Raw genomic sequence first — 16,722 nt, forward strand, 5'->3', positions numbered from 1 at the left:
TATAAACAAGGCCCAACTAGAGTCTTCCCTGACTCCACCTCAATCAGGGCTCAAGGAATCCCCAGCTTAGAGTCTTTGTTGTATCTTCTAATGGCATGCCTACTACTTTTCTCTCCTCTTCAAAATTCTTCCACATTTTTACTGCCCAATACACTGCTATCTCCTTCATGAAGCATTCATTACCAGTTCCAGCCCACAGTGATCTTGCTTTTTACCCAGTGATCACTTTTTACAATGCCCACATTGCTCATCTGTGACAGGATCAAATGCCTGAGGAACAGATATCATTCATGTGCATCTTATGAGGTTGCCTCTTCTTACACATGACTAACTCATCCTTCCACCTCGAAAAACAGCTCTTTGAAATCAGTGACAATAGATGTACTACATCTCTCTGGTCTCTGTCAGTGCCTTTCCTATGACATGTGCTTGATGAAAATTTACTAAACACATGAATGATTAGAGCATAAGCAAAAGGAATAAATAGGGTCACTAGGGAAGGAGGACAGACAGCAGAGCAATGAAGGATTCCATGGGGTAGGAGATAGGCAGATAAAGGAAAGGAGACTCCAGAGAAGAGAAAGGAGGCATGACTTAAGGCCAAAGTTGGGGAGATAAGTACCAAAGTCCCCATTGGCGAAGTGGTGTGTCCTTGAGTCATAAGGAGGCTGCAGGTGGGCTCCAGGGTCTGAGCCCCCACTGAGGGGTGATGCAGGAGGAGATTCCTTTGTTGCAGCCAGAGCTGTTGTCTCCTCCAAATGCATTTCCTGCTCCTGTGCTGGGGCAGAAACCTAGAGACGGGGAAATACAATTGGGTTCAAAAGAGCGTCCTTGAAAGTACTGAACCTCAAACCTCTAAGTAGCCCTCTCCAGCAAGAAAGCTAGGAAAAAGAAGAGCCAGAGTGTCCTTCCAGCCCACCACTACAGCCTACTGGGGGAAAAAAACTGAAAGCAGAACCTAAAGCTCCCAATTCTACTCACCATACCTCTGTTGACCCTCTTGCTAGGAGCTTGAAAACCAGATTCTATAACCATTTACACTCTGTGTCCGGTCTTCAGACACATATTTTCTTATGAAGAACCATTTAAAAAGGGAGCCAGGAGAGCAATTCAGTACATTATCTAGTGCATTAGCTGACAGAAAGGAACAGTCAGAAGTACAAACAATAGGCTGGAGGTGGTGACTCACACCCGTAATCCCAGCACTTTGAGAGGCTGAGGCGGGTGGATCACCTGAGGTCAGGAGTTTGAGACCAGCCTGGCCAACATGGCAAAACCCTGTCTCTACTAAAAATACAAAAAATTAGTCGGGTGTGGTGACATGCACCTGTAGTCCCAACTACTGAAGAGGTTGAGGCAGGAGAATCACTTGAACCTGGGAAGTGGAAGTTGCAGTGAGCCAAGATTGCGCCACTGCACTCCAGCCTGGGTAACAGAGTGAGACTCCATCTTAAAAAAAAAAAAAGTACAAAGGATATTTTTAAAAAAGATAGGTATGTGTATGTTCATGTGCACAAATAATGCTACTGACGCTAACAGCTGAGGCAATATCCGTAACAGTGGGTGGCAAACCTCGAGAGCTTTTCCAATTTCTCTGAGGAAAAAGTGTCTCCTCTTCAGAGAAGCTTTCCCTAAACACACTGACAAAGCAGTCAGACTCAATTAACCCATTGTAATTTCTATATTACATGTATTAATCTTTAAGTAATTTTACTTAGGTCTTTATTGCCTTTGTCTCTCCAACAAAATGTTATATTACATGTATTAATCTTTAAGTAATTTTACTTAGGTCTTTATTGTCTATGTCTCTCCAACAGAATGTAACATTTTAAGGATAAGAACTTCTGATCACTAGCTCCAAAACAACATATATCCCTACATTGGTGTTCAATTAATATCTGCTGACTTCCTCTTGATATTTTACTAAAAGATTTAAGGTTATCTGCAAACTCAGTTTTCAATATATATTACCCCTCCCCAATAATTTATATTTAAAAAGGCAAATAAGATCAGATAACACTAACTTGTAGAGACCTTGAGAATACCTCAGAGCATAGACATCTAACCCTTGCTTATTGTCATCAAACCAGCTCCTCAAAATCTCATGGTTACTGCTTTTACCAGTATGTGGGGCAGAAAGCCTAAAATGTTATCTAAATAAGGCACACTTTAAAGTTCACTTGCTCTGGTATGTACATAGCACAGCATGAAGTAAAAATAACCTCCCCTTCAATAAACTACACAGGATTTGCCCTATTAGGTTGCATCTGCTGAGATGTTAAGGGACTCTCTCCTTTCATATTCATCTCACCAGTGTAGTGCTAGAACCAGCAGGCTCCCTAGATTCTGTAGTTCCCAAGCTCTCCCACTGAAAGGTTTTTTGAAACTGAAAGACTCCCTAAAATGGGAGTCACAGCTCTTCAATACAGGAGCTTTGGGTATTGGCAGAAGATAGAACTTACTGCACTGTGATCAGTCAACTTTGTAATTCACTAATAATTAAATCCTAGCAACGTTCCTGTTCATTATCTAGGACTTTGATATGGTTTGGATTTGTGTCCCTGCCCAAATCTCATGTCGAATAGGAGGAGAGGCCTGGTGGGAAGTGATGGGATCACAGTGGTGGGGGGCAGATTTCTCCCTTGCTATTCTTGTAATAGTGAGTTCTCAAGAGATCTGATTGTTTAAAAGTGTGTGGTACTTCCCTCTGTGTGCTCTCTCTCCTGCCACAATGTGAAGAAGTTCCTTGCTTCCTCTTCACCTTCCACTATGATTGTAAGTTTCCTGAGGCCTCCCAGTCATGCTTGCTGTTAAGCCTGCAGAACTGTGAGTCAATTAATCCTCTTCTCTTCATAAATTATCCAGTCTCAGGTAGTTCTTTATAATGGTGTGAAAGCAGACTAATACAGAAAATTGGTACCAGGAAAGTAGGGCACTGATATAAAGATACCTGGAAATGTGGAAGCAACTTTGGAACTGGGTAATAGGCAGAGGTTGGAACAGTTTGGAGGGCTCAGAAGAAGACCAGAAGATGTGGGAAAGTTTGGAACTTCCTAGAGACTTGATGAATGGCTTTGAATAAAATGCTGATAGTGATATGGACAATGAAGTCGAGGCTGACGTGGTCTCAGATGGAGATGTGAAACTTACTGGGAACTGGAGCAAAGGTCATTCTTACTATGCTCTAGGAAAGAGACCAACAGCATTTTGCCCCTTCTCTAGAGATCTGTGGAACTTTGAACTTGAGATAGATGATTCAGGGTATCTGGCAGAAGAAACTTCTAAACAGCAAAGCATTCAAGAAGTGACCTGGCTGTTTCTAAAAAGTGTCCACCATACTTGTGAACAAAGAGATCTGAAACTGGAACTTATATTTAAGAGGAAAGTAGAGCATAAAAGTTTGGAAAATTTGCAGCCTGGCCACATGGTAGAAAAGAAAAGCCCATTTTCTGGGGAGAAATTCAAGCCTGCTGCAGAAATTTGAGTAAGTAAAGAGGATTCAAATGTTAATAGCCAAGACAACGGGGAAAATGTCTCCAAGGCATTTTGGAGACATTCACAGCAACCCCTCCCATCACAGGCCTGGAGGACTAGGAAGAAATAATGGTTTCATAGGCCAGGCCCAGGGTCTAGCTGCTCTGTGCAGCCTCAGGACATGGTGCCCTGTGTCCCAGTCAGTCCAGCTTCAGCCATGGCTAAAAGAGGCCAAGGTATAGCTCGGGCTGTGGCCTCACAGGGTGCAAGCCCCAAGCCTTGGCACCTTTCACATGGTGTTGGGCCTGTGGGTGTGTAGAACACAAGAGCTGAGGTTTGGGAACCTCCTCCTAGATTTCAGAGGAGGTAAGGAAACACCTGGATGTCCAGGCAGAATTCTGCTGCAGGGTCACAGCTGTTATGGAGAACCTCTACTAAGGCAGTGTGGAGGGGAAATGTAAGGTTGGAGCCCACACACAGAGTCCCACTGAGGTATTGCCTAGTGGAGCTGTGAGAAGAGGGCCACCATCCTCCAGACCTCAGAATGGTAAATCCACCAAAAGCTTGCACCCAGGTGTAGGCACTCAATGTCAGCTGGTGAATGCAGCCATGGGGGCTATACCCTGCAGAGGCACAGGGGCTGAGATGAACAAGGCCGTGGGAACCAATCTTTTCCATCAGTATGACCTGGATGTGAGACATGGAGTCAAAAGAGATTATTTTCAGAGCTTTAAGACTTAATGATTGTCCTACTTGGTTTTGGACTTGCATGGGCCATGTAGCCCCTTTGTTTTAGCCAATTTCTCCCATTTGGAATGGGAGCATTTACCAAATGCCTGTACCACCACTGTATCTTAGAAGTAGAAGTAACTAACTAGTTTTTGATTTTACAGACTCATAGGTGAAAGGAACTTACCCATGTCTCAGATGAGACTTTGGACTGTGGACTTTTGAGTTAATGCTGAAATGAGTTAAGAATGAGGAACTGTTAAGAAGGGTAATTGTATTTTACAATGTAAGAGGGACATGAGATTTGGGAGCAACCAGGGACAGAGTAACAGTGGTTTAGATTTGTGTCCCCACCCAAATCTCATGTCAAATTGGAGGAGGGGCTTGGTGGGAGATGACTGGATCATAGGGTGGATTTCCCTCTTGCTGTTCTTGTGATAGTGAGTTTTCATTTAAAATGATCATTTGAAAATGTATGTCATTTCCCCCTGCATTCTCTTATGCCACAATGTGAAGAATGCCTTTGCTTCCTCTTTGCCTTCCGCCATGATTGTAAGTTTCCTAAGGCCTCCCAGTCATGCTTCCTGTTAAGCCTGAGAAACTGTGGGCCAATTAAACCTTTTTTCTTCATAATTACTTGGTTTCCGGTAGTTCTTTATAGCAGTATGGAAACAGACTAATAGAGTCATAGGTTTCCTTTTCTTGAAGACGTGAAAACCTCATTCTAATATGGCATTCCATAGTAAAACCCTAGATAAAAGCTGTTGGCTTAGAAACTAGGGAGATGGAAAATCCTGGTCTTCACATTTGATGATAATCAGCAAAAACCACACTTCAAGTAAATATTTTCGGCAAGGGAATGCTTACTACATGTGCTCACTTGTCAAATGGAGATAATGATTACTGCACTGCTTGTTTTGTAACTCTGATGGTAGATGAAAAAAGATACAGCATTCTAAAAAAAGGTAAAAAAAAAAAAAAGAAAGAAAGAAAGAAAAAAGAAAGTAAAAGAAAAAAAAAAGATATAGCATTCTGCAAGTTGCATGACTCTGCTGCCCAGCAGGGATCACTCTACAACCCTTTTCCAGACACAATGTACACACATGTACATGCTCCTTCTGCAACAATAAAGTGGCTTACTGCTGATAAGCAAAACGACTCCAATTTACCTGGACCCTCCTTAATCTCCTCTTGGCAAACTTCCATGGAAAAGTCTGTTTATTCGTTTAGCCACTCTATAAACATTTTCTGAATCCCTGCTTACGAAAGAAAGTCCTGCCTTAGTGCCTTCATGTCAGAAAACATAACACTGACAGTAGCGGGAGAGTAAGAAATGGACTCCAAGGACCCTACTCCCAGGTTGGAGCCTGAGCATTCAGCTGCCTCACCTGTCAACTGCTAGGCATTTTCTTGGGTTGTGATTCAACAGTCACGCTTTTCTGAGGCTACATGGATAAAGCATTAAAAGTTTTAATAGAGGAAGCATTCACTTCTTCTTTTTTATTTTTTTTTAGACAGAGTTTTGCTCTTATTGCCCAGGCTGGAGTGCAATGGCACAATTGTGGCTCACTGCAACCTTTGCCCTCTGCCTCCCAGGTTCAAGTGATTCTCCTGCTTCAGCCTCCCAAGTACCTGGGATTACAGGCATGCACCACCACACCTAGTTAATTTTTGTATTTAGTAGAGGTGGGGTTTCTCCATGTTGGTCAGGCTGGTCTCCAACTCCTGACCTCTGGTGATCCACCCATCTCAGCCTCCCAGAGTGCTAGGATTACAGGCGTGAGCCACTGTGCCTGGCCAGGAAGCATTCACTTCTTAAGCAAAACCAAGTAGGAAATAGGGAAATTTTCCTTCTGCCACCCTCACTAAATCGTTCTCTAAATATGTCTTCAGCCACCTGTCATTGCCATGGCTGGCCCAGCTGCTCTTTAGGCCCTTGTGATGGTTGATGTATTCATATGAGCTTACTTGTTTACACAAAGAAAATGATGGTTGATAATGACAAATTGCACTGCTGATAATCCTGGAAAAATGTCTAGCCCCAGGACCCTGATCAACTAGAACTGATTTCCTAGTGATAGATACATCATTCAATGCTTTAAAACAAAAAACAAAAACAAAAAAAAACATTGAATAGGCTGAGCATGGTGGCTCACACCTGTTAATTCCAGCACTTTGGGAGGATGTGGCAGGTGGCTCACTAGAGCTCAGGAGTTTAAGACCAGCCTGGACAACATGCCAAAACCCTGTCTCCACTAAAAATACAAAATTAACAGATGTGGTGGCTCACATCTATGGTCCCAGCTACTAGGGGAGCTGAGATGGGAGGATCACTTGAGCCCAGGAGGTAGAGGTTGAAGTGAGCCAAGATTATGCCACTGCACTCCAGCCTGGGCGATAGAGTGAGACTCTCTCAGTTAAAAAAAAGCATTGAATAAAATGATACATTGGGTACTTGGGAAATTTTCTATTCTGGTTTCCCCTGGTAAAGTGCAAAGGGGTAAAGTAGAGAGGACCTCTAGTCCACCCTGCTCACATTACAGGGGAACAATTTGAAACTCATTAGGAGGAACTAACTTATCCAAGGTGTGATGATCTTTTGATGTGTCAACTTTGTACTAATCAAACATCAATCCAGGTGTTGCTGTAAACAATTTTTAAAATATGATTAAAGCATATAAGTTTACTTTAAATAAGGGAGATTATACTAGATAATGGTTGAATGCATGAGCCTGACTCAATCAGTGGTAAGCCCTTAAAAGCAGAGCTAAAGGTTCCATGAAGAAGAAATACCAGGCTAGGTGTGGTAGCTGATACCTGTAATCCCAGTGCTTTGGGAGGCCAAGGCAAGAAGGATCGCCTGTGGCTAGGAGTTCAACAACAAGCCTGGGCAGCACAGCAAGACCACATGTTTACAAAAAGAAAAGAAAAGAGAAAAGAAAGAAGAAGAAGGAAGGAAGGAAGGAAGGAAAGAAACCTGGTATAGTGGCACATGACTGTGTTACCAGCTACTCAGGAGAATAAGGTGAGAGGATCAGTTGAGCCCAGGAGGCTGTGCTTGCAGTGAGCCAAGTTCATGCCACTGCATTCTGTCCTGGGCAACAAAGCAAGACCCTGTCTCAAAAAATAAATAAATAAATAAATATATAAAATAAAAAAGAGAAGGAAGAAAGGAGAGGAGAAGAAGAAGGATGAAGAAAGAGAAATAGAAGGAGGAGGAAGTAGTGAAGGAGGAGGAAGAGGAAGAGGTAGAAGAGGAGGAAAAAGAGGAAGAGGAGAAAAAGGAGAAAGAAGAAAGAAATTCCACCTGTACACTGCAACTTCAGCTTGTGCCACTGTTTCAGGCTGCCCTTGTTGATGACTTGCCTATGGGTTTCAGACTTGCCTAGCCAGCCTCACAATTACATAAGATACTTTCTAGCAATAAATCTCTCTCTCTATTTTTTTTTCTTTTTAAGATGGGGTCTTGCTGTTACCCAGGTTGGAGTGTAGTGGCATGATCTTGGCTTACTGCAACCTCTGCCTCCTGGGTTCAAGTGATTCTCCTGCCTCAGCCTCCCCAGTAGCTGGGATTACAGGCACACACCACCAAGCCTGGCTAATTTTTGTATTTTTAGTAGAGACAGGGTTTTGCCATATTAGCCAGGCTGGTCTCAAACTCCTGACCTCAAGTGATCCACCCACTTTGGCCTCCCAAAGTGCTGGGATTAAAGGCATGTGTTACTGCACCTAGCCAGCAGCAATAAATCTCTTCACACATGCATGGGCACACACACACACACACACACACACACACACACACACACACCCCTCTCTCTCCTATTGATTCTGCCTCTCTGGCTGAACCCTGACTGAAACACATGGTCACAGAGCTACTTAGCTCTATGGTCCTAGAAACCAGATTTTCCAATGTGTCTTACTGCTCGCTTTTCCCAACTATTCCTCTAGTTTAAATTACCTTGGCATTACATTTGCGAGAACTCCAGGTAATAGGGAAAATTTAAATTAGAATTAAAGATGCAAAAAGATCCCAGTTAGGTTTGGAGAGCTAGCAAAACGAACAAATAATTACAACGCCCAAAAATGTCACCTTTCAAAAAATCAGAGACAGAAAAAGAGAAAATTGACTGAGAAGTCCAAGGAAGTGAGTAATGAGAATGTCTCAAATGAAGACCCATATTATCAGCATACCCAAAAGCCCATCTTCCCCTTATCATTCTATTCTAACGAGCATGCAAATCCCCTACCTGCCAGGATTACCGTGTAAATCTCCAGGATGAAGCTAGGCTCAGAACGCAGTATTTCACAAGTCAAATCACAGAGCTTAGCTGGGATGTGCATTTGTGTTTATGGCTTGGAGCACAAAACTATTTCCCCTCTATCCACAGGTCAAGTTCAGGGACCCTAACGGCAAACTAGCCTAGGGCCTGGGAAGTGGAGAATGCCTATGCCTAGGCTAGCCCAAGCATTAGAGAGTGGTTCAGGACACATTCTAGACTCAACTGCTTACCTCCTCTGGTCCACTGAGGTGTCTCTGGAAATCCTCCACCACAGCCACAGCCTCATCACCACTCTCAGGGTGATGTAGCTGCACCCAGGTCCGGAGCTCCCCAGGGAGGATGCTCAGGAACTGCTCCAGCACCAGCAGCTCCAGGATCTGCTCCTTGGTGTGGACCTCTGGCATGAGCCACCAGCGGCAGAGCTCCCGGAGCCGGCTCAATGCTTCCTGTGGCCCAGACATCTCGTGGTAACATAATTGCCTGAAGTGTAGCCGGAAGATTTCACAGACAGGAGGATGGCTCTTTTGGAGACTGCTGCCCTGACCCCAGGTCTGGCTCACTGGCTCCTGCTTCATAGTCAGGCGCCCTTCCTGCTTCTGGAAAGCAGTACTCCTGAGGATGAGGCCTACATTTCCTCTGCCTTCAGTGGTCATTGTGACCCCAAAGAGAAGCTTGTTCCAGTTGCAATTGATCCAATTAAAACGATGATTTACAGTTCAGATCTCAGGAGCTATTTTTCAGGGTTGGGGAAAGGCTTGATGGCAGTGTTGCCTACAGAAACAAGAGAGAAATCAGAGTTCTTGGAGTGTTCAGCCCTAGGATGATGACATCTTCCACTGAGTTAAAAAACAGAGCTCCAGGAAAAAAAGAACACAACCTCCAAATGATGCCTTTCTTAAAGTTTCAGTGGCTCCCATTACCTACAGAATAAAATCTAAATGTCTATGCCTTGCAGTCACAGCCCTTCACAATCTGGCCTTATCCCCTTCACAACCAGCCACACCCCCTACCTCTTGCCCCAATTACCCATGCTAGAAAGACAGTAATAGGGAAATGCAGGATATCTCAAAGGGTGCAAGAGAAAATACTAAGTTATTTAACTCCTATTTAATGTATGTTTTATAATGTGCATTATAATTTGTATAGTAGTTCTTGTGTTTAAATTACAAATAAACCATGAGTACGTGATCAAACTTCTACTGATAGAAATGCAAAATAAATAAAGTTTGGAGCTAAAGCTGTAGAGACCCAGCTAGAAGCCACATACACTTTTTGTTGAAATTTTTCTTATTCCTTTCAACTTGAGACGACCTTGTCTGTCAAGACAATGAACAAATGCCATTTTCTCATGGCTTTCCTGATTGCCCCATCAGGAAGAGTGCTGGTAGCTTCCTGTTGTGTACCTCTCACTATAACCCTTTATTTTAACTGGTTTATGCACAACTCACTACTCTCACCCTCCAAACTGCTGGATGGCCACAAAAGGAAAGGAATCAGGTGGCATCAGAATATACCAGACCTTTTTTTCACTCAATGCACCTCCCCTAGAAAGCTTTCTCTGATCACGCTAGGTTTAGAGGGGTGGTTATTGTCTTAGTGATCCCAAACTACGTTTTTCATTCAAACCTCTAGTAGAGCACGTCTCACACTATAATCGTTTGTGGTTTACATGACTGTCTCCTCTCTTTCTGGGAGTATATAAAGGGCAGAACTGACTTCCAGTCATCTTGGTACATGTGTGTACATGGCACACAGAGGCACATAATTGGGAAACGAATGAATATGATACATTTAGCTGATACTGAAGTGGAGGAAAACTTTGAACGATTGAAAATCAGCACCTTAGTGGTACCTAGGGCATCTGTGTTGCACTTCTAATTCACCAAGCGTCCCAGATCCCTGGGTCTCAAATCTCTTTAAAAAGACAAAGAAGTACCTTAAAATAATCTGTAAACTCTGCTCTAAGATACCACACAGGTAGAAAGTTCAGGCCATTCTCCTACTTCCCGGACTGTTCCAAATGCTCAGCACTTTAAAATCTCAACTGGATTTTTGCATTTCAAAGTCACGCTCCACGTTTGCGATTCCGAGCCTGGGTCTGACCCAAATCTGACGGTTCATAGTTTCCCGCTGCAAGAGCTGGGAAAACAGCGATCTACCTTTCGTGTTAAACCAGGCTTCAGCAGCGCCGCTCACCTGGCCACGTCTGCCCTGTTCATCGCTGTACCCGCAGATATCCGGCTCCGTGCCACGCACGGATGGTCAGGGGTATGGGACAAAGAAGCGGCTCTATCTACATCGGGCGGCTTCTGAGAGTCTCCGGGACCGCGCCACCTGCCACGGGGAAGAAGCGCGGTCCCGGCCGGCGTCGGCAACCCAAGCTGCGGCCGCGCCTCCCTCCGCGTCCCGGCCCACTCGCGGTGGCACTCGGCAACGAAGCCGGAGACCTCTACTGCCAGTTCAAGCAAAAACAATGGCCGAGCCGGAAGCAAGAGAGGCCTCGACTTCCGGCCCCTCCGGGATACCGGAAGTCTCGTTTGCGAAGGTGGGCGCGCGCGTCCCCTCACCCGGGAGAGCTGGCAGGGCCTCCTTCCCGGCAGTGCCCGGCCACCTGCCGCGGGGCGGGGGCGGTGACTCGCCAGGGCTCAGGCCGCTCACATCCCGCTCTCAGGCCATAGTCGGGAGACCCAGCCGCGCTTCAGCTCTGCCCCATCTCCTCCAGGTGACCTTGGGAAACATACCCAACTTCCAAGCCTGTTTTCTCATCCGAAAAACTGCAGAGCATAGCGCGTACCTCACAGGGCTGGGAGCACCCAATAAGGTAACACACAGACACTGCCTAGCAAAAGGCCTGGCATATCCTGAGCAATCAGTTATACCATCTGTGATGCCCAATCTGAAGTCTCAGTCAAGGGAGCAGCAAGCATTTCCATCTTAAAAATCAAGAAGCGTGTCTAGAAATTGTGGTATTTGGGCCCATAAATGTGGTTAATATTTACTAAGACAGCACCAGCATTCTGATGTCCATGTAGAGATCCCTAGGGAGACCAAGGAGCAGATAAAGTGAGAAGGCGTGGGAGCAGCTTGTAACCTAGGAGGCAGTTGTCTAGCCTCTGGGTGTCGGGTGGTACCCAGGTGAACTTCACTTTGAAGAATGGTTTGGATACAGAAGTCCTCTATGAACAGGTCCTTGCTACTGACGTGACTGAGCAGGCCCTGCATGTTAATGACCATGGGTGAAGGCCAGAGGGCATGATGAACTTAACTATGTATTTTCATTATAGCCCAGGAGGTAGGTCCTTTACAGGTCCCAAAGTAAACAGTCTCCTGGGCTGTCTAGAAACGGCAGTATTTCACAGGCCCTGGGCCTAACCCTGGTCCTGCATATGTTCCTCATATATCTGCATGGGCCAAGATAGAAACAGACACCAGAAGTCCTGCTCCAGAGTTCCCACAAGCTTAAAAGTAATCTCTTGGAGCAGTCTTTGTCCATTGATCCTAATGGGTGGCTTCCTGTTATCAAGGTCCCCTTCTACATTTGGAAATCTCACAAGGAGGTTTTGGCGATTTAAAACCAGAAATCCCAGCCTCTGCCTGACATTGATGCTAGATATTGCCTACTGGCAAATCAAGTCTTCAGAAGCTTAGGATTCTTGAGGAGGAAATCTCTCAAGGCCAGGCTAAATACTCTCAGACCTGATTTTCAGGTTTCCTTGACCATGTGTTGTCCTGAAGTCCTGGCTTCCTAGTGTAAGAAACACATGGATTTTAAAGTCAAAATTGAGGTTTTTTATTATTCAGAGCTGTTTCTTGCTCAGGTTGTTGGCGTTCATTGGATGTGAAGACCAGGCCCATCTGAGCAATGTGTTAAGACTTCAGAGGCACTTCTGTGACCAGCACTGTGGGCCTGGCCTGATCTACCATGACTGGGTTGGGTCCCAGTGGGCAAGACACTCCATGATGCCTCAGTATAGCACCTTGGGACACCTACACTTGGGCCAAAGACAACTCCAGAAGGCCTTTGGGAATTCTGTACTCCAACTCAATCTCTCTTGAAAACCATCATTCAAGCTTTGGGATGAGAGCCAACAATTAGGTAACTCAAGTTCTATATGCCTGAAACGAAACTTACCATCTGTCCACAACCCTCAAGCTCAAACTTTGTTCCCATCACTGTAAAAAGTATTATCATTCACCCAGGGAACCCTGGGCGTCATCCCGTAAGCTGGGTGACCACGGGCAAGTTACTTGGCCTCTCTGTGCATAGCTCCCTTATCTGGAGAATGGGGATAGTAATATATTTGAATTATAGAGTTTTTGTGAGGATTGGATGAGATAAAATACATAAAGCATTTAGAATGGTGCCTGACACATTGTAAGTATTATAGGTGTTTTCTAATATTGTGTTTACCCTCCTTGTTTTCTCTCAGCTCATCCCCTGTATCCATATTATTGCTAAGGTCTGCCACGTTTGCCCTATATGTATGTAATAATAATAAAAGAAAATAACTACAGCAATTACTGTGCTGCCCTGCATCATCACTATCACTTCCCATGTTAAATCTTGCTTGGAGTTAGGGCAGCTATGAGAAGTGTGTCCCCAGGAACTTCCTGGATTTAAGACCACAAAGAGGCTGGGCATAGTGGCTCATACCTGTAATCCCAACACTTTGGGAGGCCAAGGTGGGTGGATCACCAGAAGCCAGGGGTTTTAGACCAGCCTGGGCAATATGGTGAAACACTATCTCTACAAAAATTTAAAATGTAGCCAAGCATGGTGGCATGTACCTGTAGTCCCACCTATTCCAGCGGCTGAGGTGGGAGGATCACTTGAGCCCAGGAGTTTGAGGCTGCAGTGAGTGAACAGTGTTTGTGCCATTGCACTCCACCTTGGGACAGAACAAGACCCTGTCTAAAAAAAAAAAAAAAAAAAAAACCATGAAGAGTAGAGTACAGGAGGTCTGGAGAGTCTCTGCCCCCAAACTGCTCAGACCTTCTGACATCATCTATGTGGATAGTCCCTTTTAACTAGCCAGAACACTCCTACACACCCTAAAAAGAAGGTGGGGCCCAAGACACATGGGGTAGGGGTACTTGTTGTGATATGTGCAGAAAACCCCAGCCACTGTGAATGGGAGTGAATGGGGCCCAAGCTCTAACTAAGAGAATGGTGAGATTCTCCTTTCACCTCAAAAACTCCTTCTTATCCTTCAAAGCACTGACAAGAAGCCCTTTCTCCAAGAAGCCTTTTCTGCCCCTCACTTCGATTAGGTGTAGCTTCCTTTTTGCTCCTGTGGTGGCCTGCCATGCTATGCTATTGCCATAACCAATAGGTTATGGTCCTAATTTGTCATACTCCATTAACACTATCTACTTACTGGCTTCCCTGCTGTACTGTAAGCCCCATCTTGGCTGATACTATATCTCTCTGGTTCACAGTTGAGTCCCCTGACACAAACTCTTGGCTGTTCCCTTAGCTGGATGTGAGCACCGTATGGTCAGGCCACCATTGTTTTCATGGCATCCAACACAAAGTCCACTCTAGCCTCTAAGAAACATGTCCTTGATCCAGGTTGCTGTGGAAAGCTTTTAACAGAGAATAATCTGATCAGTGTGGGTTGTAGAAAGTTGCCTGTGGTGACCAGCTATATTGAGGGGCTTGGAGGGAACAAGACATGGACATCCCTTACAGCTGCTTATCTGCTTTGCACTCCCAGTGCTTCTACAGCAGTATCATAGGATCATTAGTTTGCAGATGAGGATCCTGAGGCTTGGCAAACAGCCTAGTAGCTGAGTAACATTTTACTGGCTGAGAAGGGTAAGTTAGGCTTTGATTTCTGGTCTTTAGAGCATTTCTCCCTCTCTTCTTTCTATTGCAAGATGCTTTCTCTGACCTCCATTCATCCGATATTTTAATTCCTTTCAGGTTTCTTCCTGCCAGTGGTATGCCAGAACCTGTTATGAGAGCAGGGAGGGTCGGCAGTGATCACCAAACATAGCCTTGGATGTGACTTGGTGAAATGAAGGGTTTTCTGGATGCTAGGGTCTCAGGGACTACCTCAGGGAGCTGATCTCAGGTGAGTGAACCACCAAACCCCACAGGCCTCTGAGCTTCCTAGAGGGAAATGGAGTTGATCTCAGGTGAATGAACCACCGAACTCCACAGGACTCTGAGCTTCCTAGAGAGAAATGGAACTGATCTCAGGTGAGTGAACCACCAAACCCCACAGGCCTCTGAGCTTCCTAGAGGGAAATGGAGTTGATCTCAGGTGAATGAACCACCAAACTCCACAGGACTCTGAGCTTCCTAGAGGGAAATGGAAACTTGTTTCAAGTGTGCACAGACCACAGAGCGGGTGGTGATGTGGTTTGGGTTTTGTCCCTGCCCAAATCTCATGTCGAATTGGAGGAGGGGCCCAGTGAGAGGTGTTTGGATCATGGGGGCAGATTTCCCCCATTGCTGTTCTAAGGATAGTGAATGACTTCTCATGAGATGTGATCATTTTAAAGCACGTGACACTTCCCCCTTCCCCCCCCTCCCCTGCCACTATATAAAGAACGTGCTTGCTTCCCCTTCGCATTCTGCCATGATTGTAAATTTCCTGAGACCTCGCAGTCATGCTTCCTGTTAAGCTGGCAGAACTATGAGCTGATTAAATCTCTTTTCCTCATAAATTACCCATCTTAGGTAGTTCTTCATAGCAGTGTGAGAATGGACTAATACAAGTTGCTTCTGATGATGTTCTTTAGTTCAGGACTTGTCCCAGGCAACTGCTGGTGGGCAAGCCATCTGGGACCCCAGTGTGGGAGCTGTGGCCCCAGACTGCCCCTACTTGCCATTGGCACTGGTTTGGATTCTCCCTTATGACATAAATGGATAGACAGGCCTATGACCTACGGGGGACCCAGTGCATTAGCGATGGCATTTGGGACCCCACAGGCCTCTGCCTCCTAACACAGTACTGCCCCTGTTCTAAGTGCTTCCTGGGGGTTCTACACCATTGTTCTGGGGATGGGGCAAGGAGGGTTGAACCATCCTACACCTGTACTCTGTCCAGACTAAATCCCTGTCCTGGGGTCTGTTGTCCTTTTCCCAGTCTCCCCACCGGCCCTACAGCTTGGCCGCTGGCCCTTCCTGCTGCAGATCTGCAAAGAGAAAGGAGCATTTTCTGGCTAGCCTACCCACAGCTCCCAGACACCAAAGTTGCTAGCATGCACTCAGGGAGGATCCTTAGAGTTGCTAATCCAGTCACTACCTTCCTGTTTTATAGATGGGGAAACAGGATCTCGGAGAGATAGGAACCCAGGTCTCTGAGCTTGATTCTCTGAAAACATGTTCTTTTTTCTTGGAAATAATAAGCTTGATATCATAGGTTGTAATCCAGCAGTTTCTGGGTTTTCTCAGACCTCAGATTTGAAATCCAGATTCTTCCAAAAGGATCTCAGACATAGACTGGAATTTCTTTCCAGCCTGTAAATACAGCAGAATCTAGCTCTGCCACTTACCAGCTGGGATTGTGACCTTGGGCAAGTTATGTATATACTGTGTCTTAAGTTACTTTATTTGTGAAATGGAAAAAATATCTATGCCTGCTACCCTCTCAGAGTTGGGAGGATTGAGTGAGGTAAGGTGAGAGCTTTGTTTGACACATCCTATTTGGACATCTATGCAAAAAACTGTTTGAATTCCAGGGAGAAGGCAGTAAGCCCTGGACCTTGGAAATGTCAAGGGCAAGGGCAGGTAGAGACCAGTGACTAATAAAGTCGGTATGCGATACCCTGCATAAGAGAAGTTCAGAGATCCAAAGAAGGGATTAATCCTGAAAGGAACTAGAAGCAGCTTAAAAGGGAATAGCACTGAGTTGTGCCTTGAGGAAGAGGGAAGAGCATTTCTGGCAGAAGGAACAACATGATCAAATTGCTAGGTGGGCGTGGGAGTCATTATTTCAGTACAGGTTGTGTCCTGTTATAGGCTGTAGGAAATTAACAAAAAAAAGTGATTCAGTCTCTATTTAGTTGCATACAATTTGTGTGCCCTTAAGCCACCATAATGTCCCATAGTGATCCTGTTCTTCCATCAATTTGGGAAATAGGTAATACTTGCATTCATTATTTCTTAGTTGAGCAATGGACAACAGCCAAGGAGAAGCTGATGCCCTAGTGAAGTTTTAAATTCCCTTCACTTATGAGGCATCCAGGATGCCACCATATGCCCTTGGAGCTCTTCTGTGGCTAAGCC

The 16,722-nt window shown here is 45.1% G+C and overlaps 1 protein-coding gene and 1 long non-coding RNA gene across 3 annotated transcripts in view; one reads left to right on the forward strand and one right to left on the reverse strand.

The window, feature by feature from the left end:
* ZNF660 (zinc finger protein 660) overlaps positions 1 to 10,976 on the reverse strand; it is a 39,004-nt gene extending 28,028 nt beyond the window's left edge. The window contains exons 1-3 of one of the 2 annotated variants that reach the window (XM_003926227.3): positions 10,680 to 10,974; positions 8,714 to 9,254; positions 623 to 791 (exon numbers count right to left, since the gene is read on the reverse strand). In XM_003926227.3, the coding sequence (XP_003926276.2) occupies positions 623 to 791; positions 8,714 to 9,136 (592 nt within the window). In that variant the 5' untranslated portion in view covers positions 9,137 to 9,254; positions 10,680 to 10,974. Of the gene's footprint in view, positions 1 to 622; positions 792 to 8,713; positions 9,255 to 10,679 lie in introns of both variants that reach the window. The other variant, XM_074404009.1, reaches the window with a different exon arrangement.
* An 86-nt stretch (positions 10,977 to 11,062) lies between these two features.
* On the forward strand, positions 11,063 to 15,522 carry LOC104651124 (uncharacterized). Its single transcript, XR_012518646.1, has 3 exons — positions 11,063 to 11,304; positions 12,302 to 12,579; positions 14,410 to 15,522. It is a non-coding gene; the product is annotated as an uncharacterized LOC104651124 (long non-coding RNA).
* Positions 15,523 to 16,722: the final 1,200 nt, after the last annotated feature.

The sequence above is a fragment of the Saimiri boliviensis genome, chromosome 8 (genome assembly GCF_048565385.1).
Source record: "Saimiri boliviensis isolate mSaiBol1 chromosome 8, mSaiBol1.pri, whole genome shotgun sequence".
Lineage (NCBI taxonomy): Eukaryota > Metazoa > Chordata > Mammalia > Primates > Cebidae > Saimiri > Saimiri boliviensis.